This window comes from Cupressus sempervirens, chromosome 4, assembly GCF_028749045.1.
Source record: "Cupressus sempervirens isolate cs-2001-9-10 chromosome 4, ASM2874904v1, whole genome shotgun sequence".
Lineage (NCBI taxonomy): Eukaryota > Viridiplantae > Streptophyta > Pinopsida > Cupressales > Cupressaceae > Cupressus > Cupressus sempervirens.
In genome coordinates, this window is record NC_143121.1 from 365665926 (window position 1) to 365680826 (window position 14901).

The 14901-nt window shown below is 31.2% G+C and overlaps 1 protein-coding gene and 1 pseudogene across 1 annotated transcript; one reads left to right on the forward strand and one right to left on the reverse strand.

Annotated features, from left to right (window-relative positions):
• The first annotated feature begins 5543 nt into the window (after positions 1–5543).
• On the forward strand, positions 5544–6866 carry LOC149561576 (acidic endochitinase-like). Its single transcript, XM_089825196.1, has one exon. The coding sequence runs from the start codon at positions 5696–5698 to the stop codon at positions 6698–6700; it is 1005 nt and encodes a 334-aa protein (XP_089681322.1). The 5' UTR covers positions 5544–5695; the 3' UTR covers positions 6701–6866.
• A 6738-nt stretch (positions 6867–13604) lies between these two features.
• LOC149561577 (3-hydroxy-3-methylglutaryl-coenzyme A reductase 1-like) lies at positions 13605–14688 on the reverse strand (annotated as a pseudogene).
• Positions 14689–14901: the final 213 nt, after the last annotated feature.

Here is a 14901-nt window from a genome sequence, read left to right on the forward strand (position 1 = left end):
CCAGCTTTTCCCTTAAACCCATTACCTTTTGTGATGAGAGTAGCAAGATGGACACTTACCCCATAACTATTTCATCCCCGGTCAAGGACAATTCTAATGTTTTCTCTAACCCAAGGGTTTTGTAGGATGAAATCTAGGTGATGAAAGCCAAGGAGGAGGCTTTAAAGGTGGAAGCGGAGACTAAGGAAGGGACCGAGGTGTCAGAGGAATGATATGGGGTGAATGCACAAAGTTGGGTCGCAATTTTGCAGAAGTCAAATCTGCGAAATGAGACCTCTTAGAAATGGGTACCCGATTTTAAAAATCGGGCACCCGTTTTCGGCTTGGGTGCTCGAACCTAAATTTAAAAAATGGGCACCCATTATTTTTAAAAATTGGGTACCCATTTTTTATTTTCAAAAAACGAGTACCTATTTGTCAAAAAATAAAAAATTTGAATTTTTAAGAAACAGACACCCATTTTTTAAAAATAAAAAATGAGTACCCATTTTTTAAAAATAAAAAATGGGTACCCATTTTTTACTTTTAAAAAATTGGTGCCCATTTCTTAAAAATTCAATTTTTAAAGTTTTCAGCAGATTTTACATGCCGCTTTTAGCTTTTCAAAATGGGTACCCGTTTTTTGAAATTCAAATAACAGGTGCCCGTTTCTTACAACATGAGGCGGAATTTTTTTTTTTGCCTTGGATTTTGGTTTGGGACAGGCTTGGTGAGACCAAGCCTATGCCTTGGCCTCTCAAGATTTGGCTAAGGCATTGAACTGACAAATTCATGCCTTGCCATAATTTTTAGAGGGTCTTCCCGATTAAATTTTTTTATGAAACAAAAATCCATTAGAGCTCTCACTATACTGATTTCAAAAATATAAATTTTATAGAGTTATGATTTTATTTACTATTTTTTTCTAATTTTTTAATCAAAGGTGGTACTTAAATGTAAAATAGGAATGTTCACTAAAACTTTAATAACTTTTTTATTTTATATTTTTTCTCAAATTAATTTATATGTCGTCAATCTAAATTCAATTTTTTTGAAGTTAAATTTTTTTTGAAAAAAGTGAAATTTTGATCAAATTATGGTGTTCGTACATGAGAGTTTTAAAATTTTTCCTTTATAGCCAATTAAAAATTAATAAAAAAAAATATTCATTAAAAAATTTAAGAAAAATATTCTCATCAATCTTTGGTGTATCAGGTAACTCCATTTAAAAGGATTGGAAAAAATTTATTCATTTGTGTCAAATTATGGTGTCTGTACACGAGCGTGGTATGGTCCTGAAACAAGCATTTTGGAAAAGTGGTTTTTAAATATCCATACCAAAAAAATAATCTATCATATAGGTATACAAATAAATTACATATTCAAAAAGAAGATTCCAGGCACTACAATTTTTATTACTAAAGTTTTTTTATATTTGATCTCTAAATGGCTCAAATTTTGGATCAATTGACAAAATATTTCAAAAACAAGAAAAAAACTTCCACTTCTTGGCCAAAAGTGAGACCCAACTTCTTGCACTGACCCTATGCTAAATTGGAAAGGAGGGTTAAAACTTTGGAGGAGGGGTTTTTTAACCTTCTCCAAATTTGGCCTTAAAGTCACACATGCTGCAGCCACCACCCTTCAATTACTAGCACGGGAAAAGGACAACATGGGTATGGATATGCAGGACCACAAGTTGCTCTTCAAGTTCCTTTTTGATGATTGGGCTTGGATCCTGCTGGACACGAAGGGGAAGGGGAAAAAAGAAAATTATGTTTCTTAGTTTACTGGTATCCTTGGATCCAAGACTTTTTTATGTTTTACTATTGGTTAAAGTTTTGCTAGTTTACAATTGTAATTAACACTTAGGTTGGCTTGTTATGCCAATTTTGGTTAGGTTGATTTTCGTAGTTTACTAGTTTTATTGGCTTGGTTGTAGCTTAGTTGCTCTTAGATTTGATGGTTTTTGTAGACATTTGGAACTTTGTTTATGTTTAGTTAGTCTTTTGTCTACTAGTGGTTTTTGATAGTAGTGTGTTGGTTACCAGCCTTTTGCTTTTATGGGCCCCCTTGTTTTGGTCACCTTTAATTTCAAAAACATCAAATTACTTAAATATTTAATATCTAATTAAAGTATACCTTAAAATATATACATATTTATGTGATAAGATTTAGGTTTTTACAATTAGTATTACATTTATTACACATAATAAATATAGATAAAAAGAATTACTATTAAAAGTAAGTATAAATTAGTGGTATATAATAAAAAAGACTTGGAATTGCAAAGTTTCTTAATTCATAAGTTTCATTTTGAAAAAAATCTAAATAAATAATAATACATAATAAATTAGAAATTTTTATTTGAAAATATAATTATTAAAATTGAAATAAATCAAGTTTTGCAAAAAAAAAAAACAAAAAAAATGAAGTATATAAAAGAATTTTTTGTTTTGGTTTTTTTAATAGTTTGTAAATAAATTTAAGTCTCATATTTAGGATTTAATATAAAATTAGCTTCCCAATCTATACATCCAAAAGAATTGCAACCTTTTATATGTGTTTCAAAAGTGTAAAAATCGCAAATATGACTATGTCTAAATAAAGGATCACAACATGTGACTAATTTCTTAGTTACTAATTTTTGGACCAAAAGAGGCAAAACTTTGTTATTAATTTGTGGAGATATTGATGGATCCCTTCAATTCAATATTTTAATCATAGCAACCAATAATATCATTAAATTTAAACAACTTACAATGTATATTTCTATTTCTAATTTTATATCATTATATGCATTTTTTACTTTAATGGTATTGGTCTATAATAATTTTGGGAGGTGGAAAATTCTATTTTTCTGTTAAAAAAATATAGATTTTTTTTAAAGATAAAAGATGCAAAGTTATAATTATAATACTGATGACAATGTTTTTATCATTTTCTAGTTTTTATCTTTGAGACATTTATCCATTTTCTATATTTTTGTTATATGTTTGGTTAGATTTTTTGAGTTGATTTAAAGAAATGAGTTTGACAAATATGAATATCATTTATCTTGGAAGTTCTAATTATATTTTCTTTTATATTTTATTCTTTACTTTACATAATGTGAACTATAATTTAAATGTAGATGCCTCCAATATGGACTTAATACTATTTCTAATTTATTTTTTTAGAATATATATTAATTCAAAAAAAATCACTTTCATCATTTTTAACTTAAAATCTTTAAAATTGATTGTTCTAATATCAAAACATGAAAAAATGAATTATATAGTAAAAAAAAAAAAGTATATATTATTTCTTTGCAATCAATTATTAATATCTATATTTAATTAAAAATAAAAAATAATTACAACAACACAAGTTGGAGAAAGGAATTTAAATGATAGGATACAAAATGCTTGAGATCTTGACACTCATGTTCTAAGATGTGTGTCACTTTAAAGTTCCATAAGGTACTTTGGCATCCTCCATTTAGAATATAGAAAATTATACTAATTTATTATTATTATTATTGATTTTTTTGTAATAAACTTGATTTTTATAAAGTTAATATTTAATTTTTAAAAGGTTTTATATGTTTTAAAATTTATTAATATAATTTTATTTTTTAATTTACTTATTAGTTAGAACAAATGCCATAGCATGTAAATGCATTATCATACAAATAGATATTGACTATTATAATAATTAATTGATATAATAAATGAAAATTTAAAAAATAGATGTATGATAAGGCAAGAGCCTACAACACATCATAAATTGTGAGTCTCTCATCAAAGAGGTCTTCAGTTCGAATCTACTCACGATTAACACATAATAATGATTAATCTTAATAATAATAATAATGATAAAGAACCTAAGCTTCAGCCATTTACCATATATTATTTTTTAATTATGTATTATATAATTTTAATGAATATTTTTTTTTATTACCATATATTATTTGTAGCAAAATATTCAAGAAAATATTATATATTGAAAGTTAATAAAAAAATTAAACTTGAATTGTAATAGTTATAAGTAGTTATAAATAAATTTATCAAGAATGTACTAACAAGTGCACATGATAGTTTAAATTTTTTTATAATATAATTAAAATAATTATAGTATAAAATAATTTGTTTGAATTTTTTCTCAAAAATATTATTTTATTCAATTGACTAAGATTAAAAATATATTAAAATATTAACACTAGTAATAATTTTATAAATTTATTCATTTAATTTTATGTATGTGCTATAGTTGGTAATAATATATTTTTTTATTAGTTTAACCAATGTCAATTATTTATAATTAGCAAAATTTAATCAATTTTACAATAGTTATTGGTAATGTAAAATAATAAAATACTCCACCAAAATATGTACACAAAATGTAAGAAATGATAAATATTATAATTGGATAATTTTGGTTTAGTTTGAGGATTATCCAATGTCATGTGTAATTAGATAAATTTGGTTTAGCTTGAGGGATTTTCAATGTCATGTGTGCACTTCTAATATCAGGCCAAAAAAAATGGAGCATGAGGAACCTCCCATAAAAGGGGTTCTACAAGACAAAACAAATTCAACCATTTATCTTTAACAAAAATAGTTTTTTTATAGTATATAAAATCAATAAAGAAATATCTTTAGAAAAAATCCTATTACTAAAAAATTGTCCTCTGTGATTAGTTAAAATTAGTTTGTATGTTAATGCAATAGTACTTGTAAAACATAATAACTACCTGAAATATAGTGAAAAAAAAATCAAGAGACATCTAAAAAGTGGGTCCTATAAAACCAAATGAAATGAGCTAATCATGGTTAAGAAAAATAGTTTCAATAATAAATTATATTAATAAATTAATATATAAATTTAATAAATATTTGATTAATAAAAAAATTATTATGATTGGCTGATAGATTATAAACTAATCCACTAATCTTGAATGCAATAGTACTAGCCTACAACAAGTACAATAATGATTGAGATAATACTCTATCTTGTATTGGATTTAATCCTACAAGGGCACATTTGATTGATGCAATAGGAATATAAAATTTGGAATACGCTTTCTATTTTCTAGTTGGTTCGGCAATTGGTATAGGAAAGAGGAATACATATTTCAATTTTACCTCTAAAATGAGCTTTATACCCACTCCAAAAAAAAACTGTTATGCCCAATATGCATTCCTATTCTCAATTTTTATGCTTGCAACCAAACTCAATTTATATGCTTGCAACCAAACTTTTTGAAAAAGACAAATTGTCCACAGCAGAATCATTTAAGATTTTATAATCAGTGGTAACCTGTCTTTCAAGACCAAAATAAAATAAAACAAAATTATCCAGTAGATCACCTAATACTATTTTAATCTGGAAATTAGCAAGCACCATCGATGGCAGAGACCGTACCGAATAAGTTAATGCATTAATGGAGACGAATAATGCAAACGACAAAATGGAGAAGATAAGCATCTGGAGAATAGCGTGTTGCGTTTTAAAAATGCGCAGAAAGAGATGATAAACGTGGGTGGTAGGTGCCGTAAGCCATGTAATTGATTGTTGAGTAAGCCTGCGTGCGAAATCCCGCTGCCAGTTACCCATGTGATTGATGGCTGAGTAAGCCCGCGTGTGAAATACCCGCAGCATCTAGTGAAGCAGAATTAGGGCTATTTAGGAAGCCCGACTCTACAAGGTTAGAGAAAGCAAGCAAGAGCATTTAATGCAAAGCGTGATAAGAATGGAGAGTCGTGGAATGAGAGTGAGAGGGAGCGAAGTTGCCTTTGCAGTTGCAGTGCTGTGGAGCTTGGCCTCTGCGTCTGCAAGAGCGGCAAACATTGCTGTATATTGGGGTCAGGATGGGCGAGAAGCTTCTCTTGAAGCCACCTGCGAAAGCGGAAACTTTGAAATTGTGATGATCGCGTTTCTAAACACGTTTGGCAAGGGGCAGCCGCCGTCGCTTAACCTGGCAGGTCACTGCGTTCCCTCCACGCCGGGAAGTTGTGGCTTTCTGACCTCCCAAATTGAGTCCTGCCAGAAGAGCGGCATAAAGGTTTTGCTGTCCCTCGGAGGAGACCAGCGCTACTCAAATTATGGCATCACCTCTGAAGACGACGCCAAAAACGTGGCCAAGTATCTGTGGGACACCTATCTCGGAGGGAAATCGGATTCCAGGCCCCTCGGAGCCGCAGTTCTGGACGGCATAGACCTCGATATCGAGTACACAACGGAGAACTGGGAGTATCTGGCAAAGGCTATCTCCGGTTATAGCACCTCGTCGAAGAAGGTATATCTGAGCGCCGCTCCACAGTGCCCTTATCCCGATGAGCAGCTCAATACTGCCTTGCAGACGAAGCTGTTCGACTACGTGTGGATCCAATTCTACAACAACGACTGCCAATATGCGAATGGGGACGCTACCAAATTGGTAAGTGCTTGGAACACATGGACTACTTCTGTAACCACTCTTGAACCACGCGGCTTCTACCTCGGCATTCCGGGTGCTCCGGGCGCTGCTACCACTGGCTATGTTGATCCGGGCAAACTCATCTCCGACGTACTGCCAAAGATCAAGACCTCCTCGAAGTATGGAGGAGTCATGCTGTGGAACAAGTATTGGGAGGAGCAAACCCATTATAACGGAGCAACTAGCTATAGCTCGGCCATAAAAAATGACGTGAAAGTCAACCCCTCCCTCGCTGACGAGCCCACTTTGGCCTCTTTCTGAGAATGACAGAACATATTGTAACTCGAAAAATAAAGTAGCTCTAAATAAAAGTCGAGCCTAGGGAATGCTCAGCCCGCTTCCTTCAGCTCTCTGATCACTGCAGATTTCAGATTATCTATAGTAAGATACGTATGAATTAATGATACTAAGAATTCTACGTTTGGCACCGGTGCGTAATATTCGATTTGGAAAAAAACGGTGAATTAATTAAATCTTTGTTGCCATATTTTAATACATCTGTAAAAGAAATTTTCATCTTAATTTAGAAAATGTTGAATGCTTTAAAAAATCTAATTTATTAAATATTTTCTATTCAATTATTATAACACATTTGAAAATAAAATATTACATCTATACGTATACATATTATTATAATGAGTTATCTAAGGTTCTATTGGTGAAGTTGAATAGTTCACAAGGAGCCCACTAGAATCCCTCCATGCCCCTCAATCTTTGGCTCTAAGTCGAAGAGATTTCAGGCACAAGTGGACCTGTATGGGGCACTGTTTAGTAGCTCACAGGCCTTGTGCATCACTAGATTGCTTTGAACCATCCATTAAAAAAATATATATAGTAATTCAATCACCATGTTTTACATAATTAAAACATTTAATTTTATTAATTATTTTAAATTCAATTATTATAATTTTTTTTTAAAAATAAGTATATAATTAAAATATCTAATTTTTTTAAAAGAATGAAGGCGTTATCTTTTCTTTAATTAGGAAACATAGTTATATAATTAAAATGAAGCACACTTCAATTAATAGTATGAATTTTTATATTTTTAAATTGCATCTTATTTTGTGGACTTAAAAAATTTAATTCATTTGCACTTATGGTATCTCATATTTGTTAATATGTACTAGATTTTTAGATTTCAATTTAAAAATATCATTTATTTATTAGTCCATGTCTATATATTACAAAGGGAACTAATGCTATCATTAGAACCTCTTATAATTAAATTTTCATTTAGAAACAATTCAAAAGTCTAAATTTTGGTGAACATTATTTTAAAAATCTATGTGTTTATTAATTCATAATTTTTCATTGGTGCACATTAAATTTTCTTAGTTTTAACTATTTTTTAAATAAGAAAAATAAGAAAAATAAATCAACACGAAGGAAGTATGCATTAAATGCAGGGGTGAACATTATAGGGCTAGCGTCATCTGATTTCTAAAATACAACTTGGGGCACAACATACGATCATTGTGAAAATCATGATAACTTGAAAACCATCTGCACACAAAGAAAACTATTATTTTGATTTTTTTTTGAAATTGAAGTAGAAAAAAAATTCTCTAAGTGAAAATTTAGAAGATTTACCTTTTGGGAGGAATTTTTACCTTTTATTTATGTTTTATTTTTTTAGTAGCTAAGGCTATTTTCAACCATAGGCCATGCCCCTTACTGGATTTTTATCCTATTATTAGTTTTGTTCCACATATGAGCCGGCGCATTTATTACACATAGAAGGGATTACAAATCATATTTTCTTTCTCACAGGTTGTTACATGTCACCATGTGTGCTATATGTGATTCTCTCTCTCCATCAAATCAAGAACACTTGCAAAAAACTTGATCAATTGCACTCCTTGAAAAGTCAACTCTTATTGGAAGAGAATAGATTTATTTTAAAAATGCTTATTACTAGCACTTGCACTAGATGGAGGTGCAAGAGGTATGCCAATAGGTGTTTGATTTGAAAGAATAATTAAAGCTTTACATAACAAGAGCTCTATAGAGCTAGAGTCTCGCCTTGTGGAAGAAATATGAAGCATTATAATAATTGTTATTTGAATAGGAGAAAATTTCATAAATACATTTGCCTATATATTGAACATTATATTAGGTAACTGTTCAAATACTATCAATGGTAGTGAACACACTAAGCATAGCAAGTAATTTTATTTGGAACAATTCTCAGACTATTTGCTTAGGTTATGAAATCTGCAATCTACAATAATCCCTAGAATTTTCAAATCATATTTTGCATATATGATCAAATTATCAAATATTTATATTGGAAAAATCTAGATCAAACAATTCTAGGTTCTTTACCACTATCTTTTTCTTATTTTGAAATTTAATACATAATTTTTATCTGACCAATCTATTTCTATTTCATTTTGTTTAAGACATTGAAACCGGATAGTACCATAGCCTGACTATCTATTTTGAAATCAAGGGCAGTTTGGAGTGTGGAGAGAAGGAGCATTCTTGTTTGATATATATTTTCAAATGAATTTGACATGACAAAATTTGCAAATATGTGAATAGATATCAATGTAAGAGATTAGAGTGATAGTGGTGTTTGTGGCCATTGTAACAGGTCTATTGCATATTGTCATTCAAATAAAGCTGTCGATACCTATATATTATAGGAAAGTTGATTATTATGTTTTAATTATGTTTTCCAGAGAATAGACTTTCTCTACAAATTGCATAGTTGTTCCTATTCAAAAGCCACATCTAGTGGAGGTTACATTACATATGTTTCTTGTGGTGCTCTACACACTCAAAACAAGCTAGATTATTTCTCAAAAAAAATTATTCATGCAAATGCAAATTTAAAGAAGCAAATAACCACAATTGTATTTAGCGTCGCTATTTGGATTTTTGGCCATTTTGTTGACAACATCACTTGGTAATGTGCTTGTAGTCAAAGTTTTATCCTTCACAAACTATTACACACTAGATCCAAATGAGCCATTAATGTAAGAAGCATTTTTAGGCAACTATTTTTGTTGAGTCTATGCAACAAGAGCTGAAAAAATATCATTGATTCTAGCAAAAATGTATTGAGGATTTCATGCATGTGAGAGAATACCTAATGAAGTAGGCATGGATATTTATTTGTTCAAGATCAAACAAATAATTATACATATTATGGGTATGATTAGGGAATGTTGACAGTATGGTTAATGTATTTGGTAAAATAAATTACCCAGTTTTGTGAAGGTTAGCTCAACAGTGTTGAAAATTATTTGTTCTTGTTGGTGGGAAATGAAATTCATGTGAATGGGGAAATGGTAGAGTGAATATTGTAGGCTTTTCTTGTCTTCATTTTTTCCCCGTTCTAATATAGTTGCATATAATTAGGACTTGATTTCATTTTAGCAGAGTGTGTGATTGGATTTTGAGGAAAACAATCAATAGCATGCATTAAAGGGTAGAATGCATTAGTCGGAAATTCCAGATAAGAAAAACCTAAATATAAATGCAACAATGTCAGCTGCCATGCAAAAAAGTTCTCTGTCAAAAATTATTTGGGCATGGAAATTTTCTTTTTCATTTCCTTCTATAAGTCGTTCATACAAATTTGTGGGCAATTGTTTCACTATGAGATTAGTTGATTGTTTCATTTTTCTATGTATTGCAAAGCCTTTAGGAAAGGACTATAGAATGGTTGGTGCACATCCAAAGTCTTTACCTGCACATAATTCAAATGCCCAAGAAGAGATGGAAACTGGATTTTGTTATGAAGTTTCCAAAATATAATACTTGGAAACTAGATTCTATTAAGAAGTTATGAAGCTTCTAGAATATAATATATTGTGTTTTGTTATCCACTTGAAGTTTCTAGAATATAAGATTAAAAAATGTAATAAGTGTATAGACAAAACAAATTGAAAATTTTAATCTGAAAAATAATAAAATGCCTAGGAAAAATAGCAAGAGCCAATAAGAAAAGAGAAATATTCATTCAATAATTAAAAATAAAAATAAAGGCATAGTGAACATTAGAAATTATAAAAAATAATTTTAAGTTCACTATTTTCAAAACTCAGTTGAAAACATTAGTCTCTACCCATAATGCATTGTAGGCGAGACTAATAAAACTAAAAGTGTATGTAAACAAACATGTAAAATTGTGGAAAGTAGTCCTCTACAGAGTAGTATCAACTAATGTTCATTTTTTTAAAGATCTTAAAAGAGAAAAGCATTCAAATGCATGGGAAGACATTAAAAAATGTAGTATTTGTATCTATAAATCTCTCTTTTTTCTCCAAACATATAGAAGGCGAAATGTTATGATTCATAAACATTGGTAATTTTGATGAATTGAAGAAAGGAAATAATTTAAAGTGGAGTACTTAAAAAGTGGGTGTAGAAGTTTTTAACACACCCACAACTATTGCGTTTAATTTAAAAACTAGTGCAAGTAAAAACCTAGGTCATTATGTATTAAGAAACATAAAGAAGCTCATTAAGGGATTATCCAAAATTAGATTTGTAGGTGTATAAAGGTTGCATGGAGAAATTAGTTGTGGAGTTTTTTGTAATGAGAGAGTGAAAGCTCCACAACAAAAAAAGAATGGGTAACAAATGTTGTATAAGTCTAGTGGTTGTATCGACCATTGATAGGTCAATCTTTTGGTGCAATGGCAACTTTAGCTTGTAATAAGTGGTATGAGGGCCTGGTCACAAGTTCAAATCTCCTTATGTAATGTTGAGAGGTGGATTGGAAAATGTTACTTTCAAATTCATGGCATGGCTTAATAGCCTCTTATGTTCTATAAGAAAGTGCTTGTATCAAACATTGACTAGGTGATCTTTTGGGTCGATGACATCCCTATCTTGTAACAACATGTGGTGCCAAAATTCCCTAATTACAGTGACTTGTAGCAACTAACTACACAATTTGTCTTCTTTTTATTTTATTTTATAATTTTTTTAATTTGGCTTAATTATAGTCCAATTAGTATATATTGTAACAAGCTTGAAAAATATTCCCATGATCTATAAGCCTACACATTGAAATTGTAGAATCCTTTTTTGAAAAGGGTATGTGAATCAAGATTAAATGCTTATAGATGACTTATTGTTAAATTACAAAATATTGGGTATAAATAATGATGCACAAAGGAACCAATAAATGCAAAATAATGAAAGAGCAAGACAAATCATATATGAGTGTTGAATGGTTCTCTCGTATATTTATGGAATCAACAACTTTGTTCCCAAGGTTAGAAAATTTCACTATACCAGCCTTATATTTCAATTGTATCATCAATGTAATGAGTATTATCTTTCTTTGATACTTTTTGAGTGAATGCTTTCAATTTCCAAATGTCATAGATGAAATAAATGAATAAACATAATAGGTCATATCCTACAATGTTTTGATGCCTGTATAGACATTTAATCTCATGGAATAGGGGATTTTTATTCTTCATCTATATGATGTTGACATAAGTAAAATAAGGCTACTGTAATGAGGATAAAAGACTGCAATTGTGGACAATAATTATAATGAGAAGAGACTCTAAAGCCCCTGTGTTTTGATTTAAATGCCATGTAGTTAAATTTTATCAGTTCTTATAATGAAAAAAATTAGAGTTTGAGTTGCATTAGCGACTACTGATATCAAATCAAATACTATTGACACCTGATGTTTTAAATCAAATACTATTGACATTTGATGTTTTAAAAAGGATATACCTTATCTAGTTTATAAAGATTTACAAACAATTATGACATTAGAGTTTGAGTTGCATTATCAAATTTGTTAGTTCTTACAATGTTCTATATATTAACCATTTTTAGAACAGTAGTGCAATTATGAGAAAGAGAATTGTAACATAATTTGATTGATAAAAGTAAAAAGATAAATTAACAAATAATCATGACAATGAGACTTTTGCTCATGTTCCACAAAATATAAGTACCATATATTTATAGCTTATATAAATAGAAGCCGAACAAAGAAGACAACATGGCCAGAATTATAGCTTATGTCAAACCAACAAATTTTAGTTATTGCACCACCATTAGCTCTGCAAAGTAGTGAATATGAACTTCATAATAACACCACAAACTAGGGAGTCAAGCTTGATCTCTATGATAAATTTTTGGCTACATTGGTAGTGGCCTTCATTGTGCTCCCTCCTTCCATCATAGTAACTAGGATTGGCTAAGCATATAACCATAATCGTAACTAGACTAGCTACCCACAGATTATCTTCAAAAATATCTCTAGTGATCTGCCCTTCCAAAGTTGTTGACAAGATGCTACAAGGAAGATTCCACATGGGAGGCATAAAAAAGCCACACAACCTCTTCAAATCTGAGGGTCCTCCCCAACTCAGGGGGGTTGAAAATAGGAGGATTGGAATTGAACATTGGATACCGACCCACAAGATGAAAAAATGGAGATTCCAATCTGATTCCTATTGCAAAACTTGACTGAGCAATAAATTATGTTAGACCCTCTTTGCAGGTTGAGGGCCATTGGCCTCGTAACACCTTCAAAATCTCCCACCATTGTAACACCTTAATAGTAGTGTAAAATTGCCAAATAAAGTTCAATATTTATAAATAACTTCAACTATTCTCAACGCAACTGAGAAAATCATATATTATGGGAGTAACTATTAAAATTACATCAATGATGAATGCTTGAATAATTTTATAAAGGAAATATTTGGATGACTTAAACATTAGACACTAAGGCTAAATTCTTAGGCTAAAAGTGTTGATTAGTTAAAGTTGACTTATTTTTCCAAGCTTAATTACCTCCTTAGTGTGTGATGTTTAAGGGTGGTGGGAAATATTGCCTGAACGTATTCCAAAGACATCCCTCAATTGTTTGAGGGCTACTATATGAAACCCTAGGAAGTAGGAAGAGATCCATGTTTAGTTTCCCTTAGAATTGTATTACAAGAATTGGGGAAAGCTATCCTTAGTTCTAGACTAGTACATATTTGAAACACAAATCTTGTTTATTATTATAGCGGACTTCTTAAACATCATACATTAAGATTTGATTGGTAAGTTAAAAGTGTTAAATAGTTTAAGTTGAATTATTTTTTCAAGCTCAATTTCTTTATTGTTGAAGGTAAAATGATACGGATGCTTATATTAATCTTAGGAAGATGAATTTAAAATATGGTGCTTAGGCTACTGCTATGACATCTTTGCTTGACCAATTGTACTTCATGTGGCTCTTGACGAGCTAGCCTACGGCAAGAGTAGAAATGAGAGACAACTCACCTGCCATTACTGCACCTGCCACAAATCTTGCCAAGTTCTATGTATTCGCACCAGGTTGTGCCACGTTTGCTCCTCTGACTCCAAGCATGTTTAGACAAGCTGCCTGTGAATCCAGTTCGATCCTACTGCCCTACGTCCCCACTTCTATACATGGCATGCTCACTAATATGTGCAAGTCTTTACCCCCGTTTACCCCTCCATCATAGTAAGACAAAGTGAGCTCTCGACGTTCTGGGCTAGATCTTGGACCATTGCAATGAACATGGTCGAAACAATGTTGGCAACGTGAGCATTGAATCCTCCCATGGCGCCAGCCATTGTAGATCCAGTCAAGTTATTTAGCATGTTCAGCTCCAACAATGTCGGAACTATCATCTTCAACACCTTTTCTACAACCACCTCTATTATGATGGCCTCACATACTATTGATTTTCCACGCCCTTCAATCCAATTCACTGTCGTGGGCTTCTTGTCTCTGCAAAAATTGCCTAACAACAAAAACACATTCGCAAAATTAGCCCACCCATATTAAAAGAGCGATCCAATTCATTTGTATGGTGTGAAAGAAAAACCCCCAAAAATTAGTGTTTAGAAATCGGAGCAATTGAATTACCTGAAACGCTGATAACATCCATGTCAAGGAAAACAACTTGAAGATAATCCAAGACATTATGAACACCCATGGAAACCATATTCATTCCCATGGCATCTCCTGTGAAGCATGAGAATCTTATGTACAAATTCTTGCCTCCAATTGCACATTTTATGCCTTGTAGCCTAGCAAATCTGCTTGTCCAGTTGAAAAAAAGAGAGCCCAAAATCTTATCGGTTACCTTGAAAATATGGCTTTATTGAATTACTTCACTAACAATTGAACAAATTCCCCTAAAAACTACATGATCAGGAGACCTACTTGTTGAAGATGTCAGATAGTTTATCAGAGTTTGCCCTCCTTCCATCATAGCAAGCCTGACGTGGACATCCATGGCTGCTACTTTAGTAGAAACAAAAGAGTTGCTCAGGCAATCGTGACTGGTAAACTGTGATCTAGAAATAAATTGCTTATCGAAAAACAACCTGCTTTAACGGTCTGAGTCCATTTTCGACTACAGTGAACTCTAGAAGGAAAGCCTATCGGCTAATTACCATTTTCTTTTAAAAAGATTTCAAAATAAAATAATCAATAAAACATATATTGG

What these genes read in the sequence shown, in the direction of transcription:
- LOC149561576 (XM_089825196.1), top strand. Translation starts at nt 5,696, where the DNA reads ATGCAAAGCGTGATAAGAATGGAGAGTCGTGGAATGAGAGTGAGAGGG.